Source organism: Notolepis coatsorum, assembly GCF_963971535.1.
Source record: "Notolepis coatsorum genome assembly, chromosome: 11".
Taxonomy (NCBI): domain Eukaryota; kingdom Metazoa; phylum Chordata; class Actinopteri; order Aulopiformes; family Paralepididae; genus Notolepis; species Notolepis coatsorum.
Genome location: NC_140175.1, coordinates 18,060,824 through 18,076,168, shown reverse-complemented (window position 1 = coordinate 18,076,168; position 15,345 = coordinate 18,060,824). Strand labels below are relative to the sequence as shown.

General features: G+C 40.7%; 1 protein-coding gene across 2 annotated transcripts in view; it reads right to left on the bottom strand.

The window, feature by feature from the left end:
- Window positions 1-13,082: 13,082 nt before the first annotated feature.
- LOC311236853 (protein CutA homolog) overlaps window positions 13,083-15,345 on the bottom strand; it is a 50,239-nt gene continuing 47,976 nt past the window's right edge. For both annotated transcript variants that reach the window (XM_084324637.1, XM_084324638.1), the window contains exon 7: window positions 13,083-15,314. In XM_084324637.1, the coding sequence (XP_084180763.1) occupies window positions 15,212-15,314 (103 nt within the window). In that variant the 3' untranslated portion in view covers window positions 13,083-15,211. The remainder of the gene's footprint in view (window positions 15,315-15,345) is intronic.

Sequence of the window (15,345 nt, the reverse complement as noted above, 5' to 3'; positions counted from 1 at the left end):
AAACCGGGAACCTCCGGATTACCAGACGACTGCTCTACCCACAGAGCCCCTGTTGCCCCTAATATAACCCTTGTTTACACTGTTTATTGTTAAAAAAAATTATATTCAGTGTTAATTATATTGTTTACACTGTTTATTCTTTAGGGTTATGGTTAGGTGTGTGTGTGTGTTGGGGCTGGTATGTGTGTGTGTGTGTTTATGTTTGTTTACAGTATGTTCTGCTCTGATTTGCTAGGCATTTGTTTACAGTACCTTCCATACAGCCATGACTATATTCTAGGGATGTCCGATATTATCGGCCTACCGATATTATCGGCCGATATTGGCATTAAAATGTGATATCGGAAAATATCTGTATCGGTTTTCAAAAAAAAAAGAAAAAAGAAATTTTACATTTCTATAACCTTTATTTACCCAGGCAAGCAAGTAAGAACAAATTCTGATTTTATTTATTGTCAAAAGTATGCATAATAATTCCACAACAAGAGATATGTAATGTTAATTACCTGAAATTATTCTGTTTTTTTTGGGGGGGGTGGGGGGGGGGGACGACGACACACCCTGCATATATCGGTATCGGTTGATATCGGTATCGGAAATTAAGAGTTGGACAATATCGGTATATCGGTATCTGTAAAAAAGCCAATATCGAGCATCCCTACTACTGTATATTCAGAGTTAGGTTAGATTCCCACTCCTCCCGGGCAGCGTGTCGATGTGTCCTTGAGCAAGACACTTAACCCCTAATTGCTCCCAATGAGCACGTTGGCACCTTGCATGGTCGCCTCCGCCGTCGGCGTGTGTGAACGGGTAAAATGTGAGGAACAAATTGTAAAGCACTTTGGATAAAAGCTGCTACATAAATGCAGACATTTACCATTCCCCTGCCCATACCTGTACCTCCCCTCCCCCCTCCCCCATGCTGCTATGGGGCCAGAATTTCCCCAAGGGGATCAAGAAAGGAACATCGAATCTCATCTAATCATTAACTCTCTCCACTGGTTTCTCCCCACCTACATTATAGATATTCATCATGGGGTTCAGGAGTACATCATTTAAATTAAGTTGTACCTTTATTAATCCCCTTAGGGACGTTCGTCCTCTGCATTTGACCCACCCTAACTATTCAGGAGGCAGCCACACACACAGTGCGGCGCCCGGGGACCAACTCCAGTTGTTGTAACGCCAGTACCTTGGTCAAGGACTGAATGAATGAATGAAAACTTTATTTAACAGATTGCAGAATGGGTACAATACAGTACGGCTCAATACATACAATTGTTAAGGGGATGCAGACCTGAGAAAGACGTTTGTCTTGTTTCCATCAGGGTCCCCCATTTTCAATTCATATAGACATTTATGACATACATAACATACATGACATTTATGGCATAGGGACAACGGCAGGAAACCTAGCATGCACGTACGCAGACACGGGGAGAACATGCAAACTCCACACCAAACGGCCCCCTGCTGGGTTATATAATATCCATCAACAACTTTCAAACAGGGGGGCCCCTGAGACAAAATCTTGTAAAAACAAGGGGTCAGTGGGCTAATGTGAAGGTATTTGGGGGTCCTTGACCTTGAGCCAAATGATTTAGAGCAGGGTGAACTACACCTATCAGCCTAACTACCACTGAAATGGGTTGCATTCCATACGCTATTGTTATGCTTATGCAGGTAGCCATGCAGGTACACAAACACAAAAGAACACTTAAAATAATCAGACATGGGAGACTGAATGAATACGAGATGCAAATATGCGATCACTTGGTACTGTATGGTTGAATTGAAAATGGGGGACCCTGATGTAAACAAGACGAAAGTAATTCTCCGGTCTGCATCCCCTTAACTATTGTATGTATAATTGTATGTATAAAATCGGCCAGACTTCACATATGTACCCAACCCCCCCAGGAAATTAAAAATTTGTAATCAAACACTTGAATGTTCTTTATGTTAAATAACATTTAATGTACACATGTGCACAGTGTTCATGTTATGTTTGTGCTGTGATCTTATGTTTAACATTTAATTTATGTTATGTTACTGTAACTAAAACATTTTAATTTAACACCTGAATATATTCTGGCTCAATCAAAAGCACACGTGTGCAGTGTTCATCGTTCCATGTTTGTGGAAGAATCTTATACTGTATGTCTTAAATATGTTATGTTGACATTTTTTAAATAAAACACTTGAATTTAATTTAACATGATTAAAGAAAACATTTTCAGAGATGGTAATAATAAAGATTATTTCATGTGTTTCAGCCTACCTTGGCATTCATTTATTATGTGAAATTCTGACTGACAATAATGGAAATAGAAAAAGTATGGCAGTTACTACGGCAACAACAACAATGATGATGATGGTGATGATGATGATGATGATGATGGTGATGATGATGGCCATGAAATGGGTTGGATTCCATACGCTATTGTTATGCTTATGCAGGTAGCCATGCAGGTACACAAACACAAAAGAACACTTAAAATAATCAGACATGGGAGACTGAATGAATACGAGATGCAAATATGCGATCACTTGGTACTGTATGGTTGAATTGAAAATGGGGGACCCTGATGAAAACAAGACGAAAGTAATTCTCCGGTCTGCATCCCCTTAACTATTGTATGTATAATTGTATGTATAAAATCGGCCAGACTTCACATATATTAATTTAAGCAACTTTGAAATCGATCGTGCCCAACAAAATTGAATGATAGAAATATAAGTCATTTTATAATTTATAATAATTACAAACATCTCAAAACAAGCTAGTCAGACTACTACTTGACCTGACTCCTAGAACCCACCTCACCCCTGCCCACTTTGACAACCTAGGATGGCTTAGAGTAGATGACAGAGTACAGCAACTTGCAATGGGCCTGGTCTACAAGATACACTACGCGACCAAGGTACCCATGTACATGTCAAAATACTTCCCAAAGGTCAGTGAATACCACGATCACAACACCAGAGGGAGCTCCACAAATCATGTAAAACCCAGATTCGGCTCAAACAAGGGACTAAACACGTTTCGCAATTATGCCACATCAATGTGGAACGCCCTGCCTAAAGCTGTAAAGGAATGTGAATCACTACCCACCTTCAAAAACACTCTCAAAAAACACCTACGTGAGACTGCAATTCGAAACTGGCCCCTACAAATGTCCTAACCTAGTTGTACAGTAAATGACCAAGTAAGGCTTTGTCAACATTCCAATGTACAGTGTAAAATGTGTGTGTGTCCCCTACCCAACCCCCCCCCCACCTCCAATGTACAGCCCTCACCCAACCCCACCCCACCAACCTCCTCCAATGTACAGTTTCTATGCCAAATGTATATACACTCCTTTTCTGGACACTTTTGTATCACAAACAGTACTGTATTTGCAAATCTGATATGTCATAAATGTATAGATGTAGCAGTACTGTCTATCTGTATGTCATGTATGTCATATATGTTATGATGAATTGAAAATGGGGGACCCTGGTGTAAACAAGACGAAAGTCTTTCTCTGGTCTGCATCCCCTTAACAATTGTATGTATTGAGCTGTACTGTACATCCACTACTTCATTCTACAACAGAGAATTCCACATTTATATGCGTTCCTTTATCTTATCCACCACAGCTTACTTCACTTACTGTATATGTGACAAATAAAAACAAACTTGAACTTGAGTATACATTCGGCTTACATTTTTCTATTGCCTATATTTATTGTAATGTATAACGAATGGTAAATGCCATGGTTCATTTATATAGCACTTTTATCCAAAGCGCTTTACAATTCTTTCCTCACATTTGACCCATTCACTCACACACTGATGTGTCAACCTGCTCATCGGGGACAGTTAGGGGTTAAGTGTCTTTCCCGGGAGGAGCGGGAATCAAACCGGGAACCTCCGGATTACCAGACGACTTCTCTACCCACCGAGCCCCTGTTGCCCCTAATATAACCCTTGTTTACACTGTTTATTGTTAAAAAAAATGATATTCAGTGTTAATTATATTGTTTACACTGTTTATTCTTTAGGGTTATGGTTAGGTGTGTGTGTGTGTGTTGGGGCTGGTATGTGTGTGTGTGTGTTTATGTTTGTTTACAGTATGTTCTGCTCTGATTTGCTAGGCATTTGTTCACAGTACCTTCCATACAGCCATGACTATATTCTAGGGATGTCCGATATTATCGGCCTACCGATATTGGCATTAAGATGTAATATCGAAAAATATCTGTATCGGTTTTCAAAAAAAAAATAAAACATTTACATTTCTATAACCTTTATTTACCCAGGCAAGCAAGTAAGAACAAATTCTGATTTTATTTATTGTCAAAAGTATGCATAATAATTCCACAACAAGATATATGTAATGTTAATTACCTGAAATTATTCTGTTTTTTGGGGGGGGGGGGGGGGACACACACCCTGCACATATCGGTATCGGTTGATATCGGTATCGGAAATTAAGAGTTGGACAATATCGGTATATCGGTATCGGTAAAAAAGCCAATATCGAGCATCCCTACTATATTCAGAGTTCGGTTAGATTCCCACTCCTCCCGGGCAGCGTGTCGATGTGTTGAGCGAGACACTTAACCCCTAATTGCTCCCAATGAGCACGTTGGCACCTTGTTGCATGGTCGCCGCCTCCGCCGTCGGTGTGTGAATGGGTAAAATGTGAGGAACAAATTGTAAAGCACTTTGGATAAAAGCTGCTATATAAATGCAGACATTTACCATTCCCCTGCCCATACCTGTACCTCCCCTCCCCCATGTTGCTATGAGGCCAGAATTTCCCCAAGGGGATCAAGAAAGGAACATCGAATCTCATCTAATCATTAACTCTCTCCACTGGTTTCTCTCTCCACCTACATTATAGATATTCATGGGGTTCAGGAGTACATAATTTAAATTAAGTTGTACCTTTATTAATCCCCTTAGGGACGTTCGTCCTCTGCATTTGACCCACCCTAACTATTCAGGCAGGAGGCAGCCACACACAGTGCGGCGCCCGGGGACCAACTCCAGTTGTAGTTACGCCAGTACCTTGGTCAAGGACAACGGCAGGAAACCTAGCCTGCACGTACAGTACGCAGACACGGGGAGAACATGCAAACTCCACACACCGAAAGGCCCCCTGCTGGGTTATAATATAATATCCATCAACAACTTTCAAACAGGGGGGCCCCTGAGACAAAATCTTGTAAAAACAAGGATCAGTGGGCTAATGTGAAGGTATTTGGGGGTTCCTTGACCTTGAACCAAATGATTTAGAGCAGGGTTAACTACACCTATCAGCCTATAACTACCACTGAGATACATGTAGGCTGTTCTGACTGTCTGCACCATATGAACCTCACCCCAGTACTACAGTAAGATAAGATATTCCTTTATTGATCCCCTTGGGGAAATCCAGGCATCATAGCAGCATGGGGGGGGGGGGGGGGGGGGGGTACAGGTAGTAGAAGTCATAGAATTATAGTACAGTGGAGAAGTAAAAATAAAAATTGAATAAAAATAGGCAGTATATCCACCATGTCACCTGCCACTGCACCGCTGAATGTACTGCCGGTAATCAGTAGCTGTATCCCCTAGGTAGGGATTATAGTAGCTTTAGTGTCCATGTCACTGACAGGGCCGTGCAGAGACCTTTAGAGGGGCAGGGGCTCACATTTGAAAAAGGGCACACGTATCAACATGTTAGAACACCAACTACAGCGTGTAACGTAACCAGCCAAACTAGAGCATTAGCAACCAATATTTAGAGAATGTAACACGGAATCTTACACGCGTGTATGTTACGTCGCGCTCGCGCAACATAACAGAAAACCATGCACCTCAGACAGACAGGCATTTAAATATTTATTTTTATTTATAATATTATTAATTGTGAAAAGATAATCTTGATGAGGACCATGGGCATTGCCCTTTACATTAAAAAAAAATATATATAAAAAAGCCTTGCCAAAAAAGGGCACTTTGGTCATCAATGGGCACATGGGCAAGTGCTTGGGCACCCAAAGCCCCCCCCCCCCCCCCCTCTGCACGTGCCTGGTCACTGATACATACTGACGTCGAGGAAGGCCATGTACTGTGTGTATGTCCTTGTTTTCCTACCGTTGTGTACGCGATATTTTTATTTTGGTGTCGTGTGGACTTTTGGTGAGCTATTTTAGGTTAGGGTTGTCATGTAGTTGTCATGGTTACGTGCTAGGTAAGATGCTGTACGTGGTATTTTCTTGTTAAAATAAGTGGTCTACATGTTAAAATAATAACTCTACATTCTGACAGCCATCACTGATATAGATTATCTGGTCAGTAACATGGATCTCCCAGTCCCTCCACTCTGCAGTAAACAGAAAATAGATTTTCTGGTATCCCATTCCCACTTTATCCAATCAGCAAATTTGGCTTGGCAAGATTTCTTGAAATAAGAGTGGAGGGACTGGGAGACCCATGTTACTGACCAAACCCTCTCTATACAACACATACAAGTGATGGCTATTTAACACGTATTAAAAAAAAATAAAAAAAAACCTACTAGCACTTATAAGGTTGCGGTAAGGAGGTAGGGAATGAATGTAAGTCTCTGGAATGTCCCCACGATACATGAAACCACGGCTGTGTGTGTGTGTGTTTGTGATTGATTGATTGGTTGAAAACTTTATTAACAGATTGCAGAATGGGTACAATACAGTACGGCTCAATACAAAACAACTGCTAAGAGGATGCAGACCAGAAAAAGACTTTCGTCTTGTTTACATCGGGGTCCCCCATTGTGTGTGTGTGTGTGTGTGTGTGTGTGTGTGTGTGTGTGTGTGTGTGTGTGCGTGCGTGCGTGCGTGCGTGCGTGCGTGTGTGCGTGCGTGTGTGTGTTGTGTGATCTATCCTCATAGCAGGTCAGGCAGGATTCATGAGGTTGACCCTGCCATCACATAAAGCATGTTGGAACACAATATCTGCATTCTGCTGCCGTCAGTAAACAGAGACAGATTCCTTCCCAAGAGGATGATGTAGGTCAACGGATTATAGATGATTGACTGGCAACAGAAGGGAAATGTATAATAGAGTGTGAAAATGGCACGTAGCCTACAGGTACAACCGCTGAAAACAGACTTACTGTGACTCATCATGATTAGTGTTTCACATCATGGAACTGTATCAATATGAGTGTAGCGTGTGTGTGTGTGTATCCTATACGTATTGAAACACCGCCCTCTAGTGTACATTTAGTCAAATTACAGAAAGCATTTTGGATTTTGAATCCCTTAAAACCAGCAACAACCACATTCCCGTTCAAAATGGTGTCAAAAGTAATTTGTGTATGTGCAAAACATGTGCACGTGCATGCATGTACGCACAAACACACACTAACATACACACTGGTGGTACCCTAAATGACCCAAATGTCAGGCCGGCCAGGATTACCGTGGCTCTATAGAGACAACACCAGAGACGACACCAGAGATGAACCGTGTCGACAGTTCAATTGTCAGGCCGTCGTGCCGGAAACCCTTCTGCGGACCGGGGGGCCTAGCGGTCAATCCTGCTTTAGTGAGGTAACCGAGTATGGCTGCCAAGCTGTGTGTTTGGCCGTCGAGTGGGGCGTGTGGTGGAATCTAGTGGTGGTTTCGGTGGCATTTTAGTTTCAAAGATTACAAATTACAGCAGCATCGACAGTCTTGTTCAACGGGATTAGTAAATGGGAATGTCCACACATTTTAAATAAAAGAAGTATCTTGTGTGTGCACTTGCACGGTCCAATCAATGTTTTGTGAACATGAACAAAAGTTAGTAGGAACCATTTGAAAATAGGTTTATAATATATAATAGTGGTACCCCAACATACACCCATATGAGCTTTATTATATATTATAGTGGTACCGCAACATACACCATATGAGCTTTATTATATATTATAGTGGTACCCCAACATACACACATATGAGCTTTATTATATATTATAGTGGTACCGCAACATACATCCATATGAGCTTTATTATTATAGTGGTACCCCAACATACACCCATATGAGCTTTATTATATATTATAGTGGTACCCCAACATACACACATATGAGCTTTATTATATATTATAGTGGTACCCCAACATACATCCATATGAGCTTTATTATATATTATAGTGGTACCCCAACATACATCCATATGAGCTTTATTATATAGTATAGTGGTACCCCAACATACACACATATGAGCTTTATTATATATTATAGTGGTACCCCAACATACACACATATTGAGCTTTATTATATATTATAGTGGTACCCCAACATACACACATATGAGCTTTATTATATATTATAGTGGTACCCCAACATACATCCATATGAGCTTTATTATATAGTATAGTGGTACCCCAACATACACACATATGAGCTTTATTATATATTATAGTGGTACCCCAACATACACACATATTGAGCTTTATTATATATTATAGTGGTACCGCAACATACATCCATATGAGCTTTATTATTATAGTGGTACCCCAACATACACCCATATGAGCTTTATTATATATTATAGTGGTACCGCAACATACATCCATATGAGCTTTATTATTATAGTGGTACCCCAACATACATCCATATGAGCTTTATTATTATAGTGGTACCCCAACATACACCCATATGAGCTTTATTATATATTATAGTGGTACCCCAACATACATCCATATGAGCTTTATTATATATTATAGTGGTACCGCAACATACATCCATACAAGCTTTATTATATATTATAGTGGTACCCCAGCATACACCCATATGAGCTTTATTATATATTATAGTGGTACCACAACATACACCATATGACCTTTATTATATATTATAGTGGTACCGCAACATACATCCATACGAGCTTTATTATATATTATAGTGGTACCCCAACATACATCCATATGAGCTTTATTATTATAGTGGTACCCCAACATACACCCATATGAGCTTTATTATATATTATAGTGGTACCCCAACATACATCCATATGAGCTTTATTATATATTATAGTGGTACCGCAACATACATCCATACAAGCTTTATTATATATTATAGTGGTACCCCAAGATACATCCATATGAGCTTTATTATATATTATAGTGGTACCCCAGCATACACCCATATGAGCTTTATTATATATTATAGTGGTACCACAACATACATCCATATGAGCTTTATTATTATAGTGGTACCCCAACATACACCCATATGAGCTTTATTATAGTGGTACCCCAACATACACCATATGAGCTTTATTATATATTATAGTGGTACCCCAGCATACACCCATATGAGCTTTATTATATATTATAGTGGTACCACAACATACACCATATGAGCTTTATTATATATTATAGTGGTACCACAACATACACCATATGAGCTTTATTATATATTATAGTGGTACCGCAACATACATCCATATGAGCTTTATTATTATAGTGGTACCCCAACATACACCCATATGAGCTTTATTATATATTATAGTGGTACCGCAACATACATCCATATGAGCTTTATTATTATAGTGGTACCCCAACATACATCCATATGAGCTTTATTATTATAGTGGTACCCCAACATACACCCATATGAGCTTTATTATATATTATAGTGGTACCCCAAGATACACCATATGAGCTTTATTATATATTATAGTGGTACCACAACATACACCCTATGAGCTTTATTATTATAGTGGTACCGCAAGATTCCCCTTCTTCCACTCATGCATATTTAATGGCTGAGTTGCTATGGTCTGCAGCCCACCGCTGCCATAAACCGTCATTATTACGAGCTTGAGAAATCATTTTTCGTGCTAAGAGTAAAAGCCTACCAGTTTGTATGCAATGTCTCTTTAAACCAAGAGAAGGAAAGTATCATTTAAGAGGGTTATGTATTCTTAAAACATGTACAAAAGTAAGAACTAAAAGCTAGATGTGTTTAAATTTTGGGAGTTAAACTATGGAATAGCCTTAGTGACGGGTTGAAGTTGTGTACTTCTCAGGGGAGATTTAAAAAAGCCTTAAAAAATAAAATAATTCAGGAGTACAGTTTTGAGTAAAACATCAAACATTTGTTTTATCTTTTTTTTAATCCACTTTTTCTCCCCATTTTCAATTTTTCTCCCATCCCAATTTCATATTATCCAATTCTTCCCTCCCCTGTCTTGAACGTTGTTGCTAGACTATGCCTCCCACTGGTCGGTTGTAGTGAGGACAGAAGCCTTGCATCACGTGTCCCCTCCGGTACACGAGGAGGCAGCCTGTCGCATCTTTTCACCGCAGCAGCTCGAACTCTCAGTGGCGAGGAGTAACGCGTGGGAGGCTCACGCTGCCCCCGCTACTTCCTGCTTCCGCCGTACCGGCGTCACCAAACCGACCTGTAGGAGTCGCTGTCCACAACGTCCAATCCCCACCCACCGGCTTTCCCACCCTCTAACACTTGCCAATTGTGTTAGTATGAACGACCGGCCAGCCGGTAGCAACGCCGAGAGCTGGGCTCGATCCCAGCGTCTCCTGCATTAGTGGCGAGCGCCTTGCCCACTGCGCCAATCAGCCGCCCCAAACATTTGTTTTTTCAAAAGAATATATCTTGCAGCATATATATTTTAAGTATTTTTTTATATTAAAGGGGAACTATCTTATAAATGGCATTTTTCAGTGTTTAGCATTGTTTCCTAGCTATGTGGACTTATCTATGTCTCTAATTCTCTAATGTCTCTAATTCTCTCTAAGGCTCAAAACAGCTTAAGATCTTGAGGTAGAAAAATGCTGTTTTTGAGGACTTGATTAGAAATACAAAACAATGAATTAAAAAAAGAAAAATTACAGAGGTGTTCCATAAACCCACAGGAATTGTGTAAAAGTGCCCAAATAGTGAAAGAAATAGTAAAATAGTTCCCCATTAAAATATATTTAGTTTTTAAGAAATGTAAAGGATAGGCAAAAATAAGCAAGTGCTTCAGCCTATTCCTTTTTTCGGTCATTGAGTTTGGATTTTGTGTGTGAGCTTACTTTGAATATGTACAGTTGTTGATTTTTCTTTTCTTTTTGTAAGTCCACACAAGTGTGTTTTTGATTTGTTGTAAACAAAGACAGAAAATAAACGATTCATTCATTCATCCATTCATTCATTCATTCATTCATTGAGCACATTATTGCTTTTATACTTTTTCCTTACCACAGATCAAGCCACTCACCCTGATACAAACACAATACTATGATGATGGTTTGTTTTAACGCTAAGATAGAAAATGTGTGTTTTAAGTGAGATCGGGCTGCTCAAGACTATCAAGACACACTTTTCTGATAGCCTCGCCCCAAACCTAACCCTACCACAGTTACCTTAAAATAACCATAACCCTAACCTTAACCACACTGTTACCTTAAACTAGCCATAACCACACCATCACTATGCACCGGCAACTCTCATGGTTAACGGTAGAGAATAGGCTGGTTTTCAACACAGTTAAATTTTTCAGGAACACTGTCTTTTCGTCTCAACCTGTTTTCTTATACAAACAAATTGTCAGATGCCGTCAGGTTCATTCTTATTTTACTAGGTCAGCTGATGATGGACAGATTATGTTACCACGTCCAACATCAAATGCTTTAAAGAGGACTGTTGTTTATCGTGCCATCAATCATTGGAATAACTGCCCACTGAACATAAGTAAATTGAATAGTAAAGTGTCTTTCAAATACCACCTGAGAATGCACTACTTAAATATGTGAGCAAAATATTCTGATGTTGATAATGATGTCTACAATGTTTTACTGTTTTTAGACAATGTTACAATGTTTTTAGATAATGATGTCTACAATGTTTTACTGTTTTTAGATTATCATTGTTAATTGTGATTGTCATATGTATCTTATGTTGTTATGTTTTGTGTTTTGTGTTGTCTTTCTATGTGGACCCCAGGAAGACTAGCTCGCCACTTAGGTGACAGCTAATGGGGATCCTTTTTAAACAATAAACACTGTTACCTTAAACTAACCATATCCCTTAACCCTAACCACACTGTTACCTTAAACTAAACCTAACCTTAACCCCAACTTTCTATCATCATAGTATGCTGTGTTTGTAACAGGATGGATGGCTTGGTCTGGAGGTGAGTGCACTTGTCTCCCATCACAAACATAGTTAGTTCAACGCTTTTTTGGGGAGGGGGGACTTTTGCCGATACGAAACGTAAATATATGACTTATATATATCATGTACCTTTTTTCCTGTGGTCGATTACGTACTTTATTTACGTTCTGACGAGACTGTGTATGACTGTCACCAACCGTGTAGCCTATGCATTTATTTTTTTGTGTAAAAGTGTTTACACGTGTTCCTCTACCTTGGAATTTGATTGCTCAGTAATATATAGCATTTTATACGTCTACTGGGAGATGTACAGGTTGTCGCATGTCTCTGCACCATTGTCAACAAGACTAATTCCGGTCCTTGTGTTTGGCGAATTAAGTGTTTCCGATTCTGTGTAAATCGTAAATGGCTGCATTTATACAGCCTTTTATCCAAAGCGCTTTACAATTTGTTCCTCACATTTGACCCGTTCACTCACCGTTGGCAATGTGCCAACCTGCTCATCGGAAGCAGTTAGGGGTTAAGTGTCTTTCTCAAGGACAGGAAGGAGGAACGGGAATCGAACCGGGAACCTCTGGACTGCTCTACCTCCTGAGCCACTGTCGCCCCTGTATGTACGGTATTTGAAGTAAACATTGATCTGATCTTGAAGCAACTTTTAAGAGGATTGCTAGACAGGGTTTCCCCCTTCCAGCAGAAGTCTGTGTGTGTGAGCACAACAGGTGGGGCGTTATTGCCTGTGCTTTGTGGAGCAAGGAAGGGGAATGTGGACACACACAATTGCTTCCTCCTAAGCAACATATCACTGGTTAATGATGCATAAACATATACCCTACCTATACTGTAGCTTAGTAACTACATAAACCACTTAATCATGCATAGTAGAATATTCTTTGAGTAATAAAACAGATACATACGAGTTCCATATATTTTCAAATGAAATGTAGTTAATTTAATCATGAATCCAGTTAAATACAAACATATTTGACTATATGTGTTGCTGATTGATTGATTGATTGATTGAACATTTTATTAACAGATTGCAGAATGGGTACAATACAGTACGGCGAATAAAAGGGTATTTATAGCTTATAAAAGGGGTAATTTGGAATTTTTTTACAAAGTGGTAAAGCATGAAATACTTGCCACTAGTGTAACCAATGCATAGCCATTAGCGTACTTACAAAGATGCAGAGTCAAAATCCAGGCTGTGCTCTGAGCGAGCTGGGCAGCTTCAGACAGGAAGCACACGGGGTCTGGTAACAAAAACATTTTAATCGACACCACAATATGCAAACAAAAGTTTTAACCATCCACAACAGAACACAGCAGTCCTTGTGTATTCCCCATGCTTGATTCTTCTCTCAGTCCCAGGCAATGTCTTGGAACTAGCTCACTAGATAGCCGCAGTGTGTAGTAATACACTGGCTTCCTCAAGAGAGGAAATTCGTTCCAAGACATCGCCATGGTGGCGGCACGGTGGTGTAGTGGTTAACACTGTCGCCTCACAGCAAGAAGGTCCTGGGTTCGATTCCCGCTTGGGGACCAGGTTTCCGCGATGCCAGGTACCCAGGTGGGGTATCTCCCAGGCCTTTCTGTGTGGAGTTTGCATGTTCTCCCTGTGCTCGCAAGGCCCCCCCCGATAAGAGAAACCCAATGGAAAAACATGCACAACAACAGATCGCTAACGCTGTCGCGTCCGTGACGAAGACGGGCAGGAGCACTTGGCTCACGCCACAGCCCTCGTCTGCTCCCGGCTGCCCTTGGGGGGTGGAAGGACGACGGGATGGGTTAAGCGCAGAGTAGTATCGCATCGGCGATCCTAAAAAGACAATGCATGCGTGTGTGTTCCGGTGTGCGTGTGTTAAACTAACCACTGTGTGTGCCACTAAAACATTGAGTGTCGTTGCATGCCGAATAAAGACCTCTGCGACAGGTCCTGCATTATAAATTATAAAGCCATCGGTCTGAGAGAAGAATCAAGCATGGGAAATACACGAGGACTGCTGTGTTCTGTTGTGGATTGTTAAAACTTTAGTTTATTGTAGCCTATACAGTAAGTTGCTGTGTGGATTAAAAGCTTTTTTTTTTTAACCGAATTGTGTGTGCTGCCTCCTGTCTTAAGCTACCTGGCTCCCTTGGAACAGGGCCAGAACTAATGGCTAATGGTAATGGCGATGCAGCTAATGGATAACGCAGAAGCGAATGGCTAATGCAGAAGCTAATGGCTATGCAGCTAATGGCTAATGCAGAAGCTAATGGCTATGCAGCTAATGGCTATGCAGCTAATGGCTATGCAGCTAATGGCTATTGCAGGAGCTAATGGCTATGCAGCTAATGGCTATGCAGCTAATGGCTATGCAGCTAATGGCTATGCAGCTAATGGCTATTGCAGGAGCTAATGGCTATGCAGCTAATGGCTATTGCAGGAGCTAATGGCTATGCAGCTAATAGTGCAGAAGTTAATGGCTATGCATTTACTACGGAAGTATTTAATACCACTTTATGTAAGGAAATAATCCAAACTATCCCTTTAAGGTAAAGCCCTACTCTCCCTGGAGCTTTAGAGATAAGTACTGCACAGTCACACCACGGTGTCATATTCAGGATTTACATTGAAAACTACAATAGAAATAGAAAATAAAAAAGATTCCATACAGCAGGGATGTGGCGAGGTGGTTCATTTGGTAAAGGCAGCATCTAAAGAATGTGCTGTTATCTTAAAATAAATAAGATTAAGCTTAACCGAGGCGTGTCCCAAACGGAATAGTCTCAATTCCACAGCGTTGAAGCCATGGAGAAACCTGGCGGTCTGCCAGCCGGAGTCTTCAACAGACAGGAAGTTCATTGGCAGTAACTCGCAGCGCCGCGGATCTCCACAGCCTAGCTTTAATCTGTACAGTGGAGGAACACAGGTGCAAACAAGGTGATGTGTACTATAATCTTCATCTACTGATCTCATAGTTCAACAGAGTGCCTTTTGAATCCATCGCATTCAAAGGCTCCCAATAGCAGCCTATTATGTCTTCATGGCTTGATTCCCTTGTCCAACAGCGGTCCGAGCTGATTGGTCCGGTGATCCGTCAGTCATCCGTGACGGCTTCGTCCATCCACTTCATGTAGGCCAGACTGCCGTCCGCCACGGGGAAGCTGAGGACCTCTGGGTTCTCATATGGGTGGGCAGACCTGGGAGGCACACACACACACACACACACAC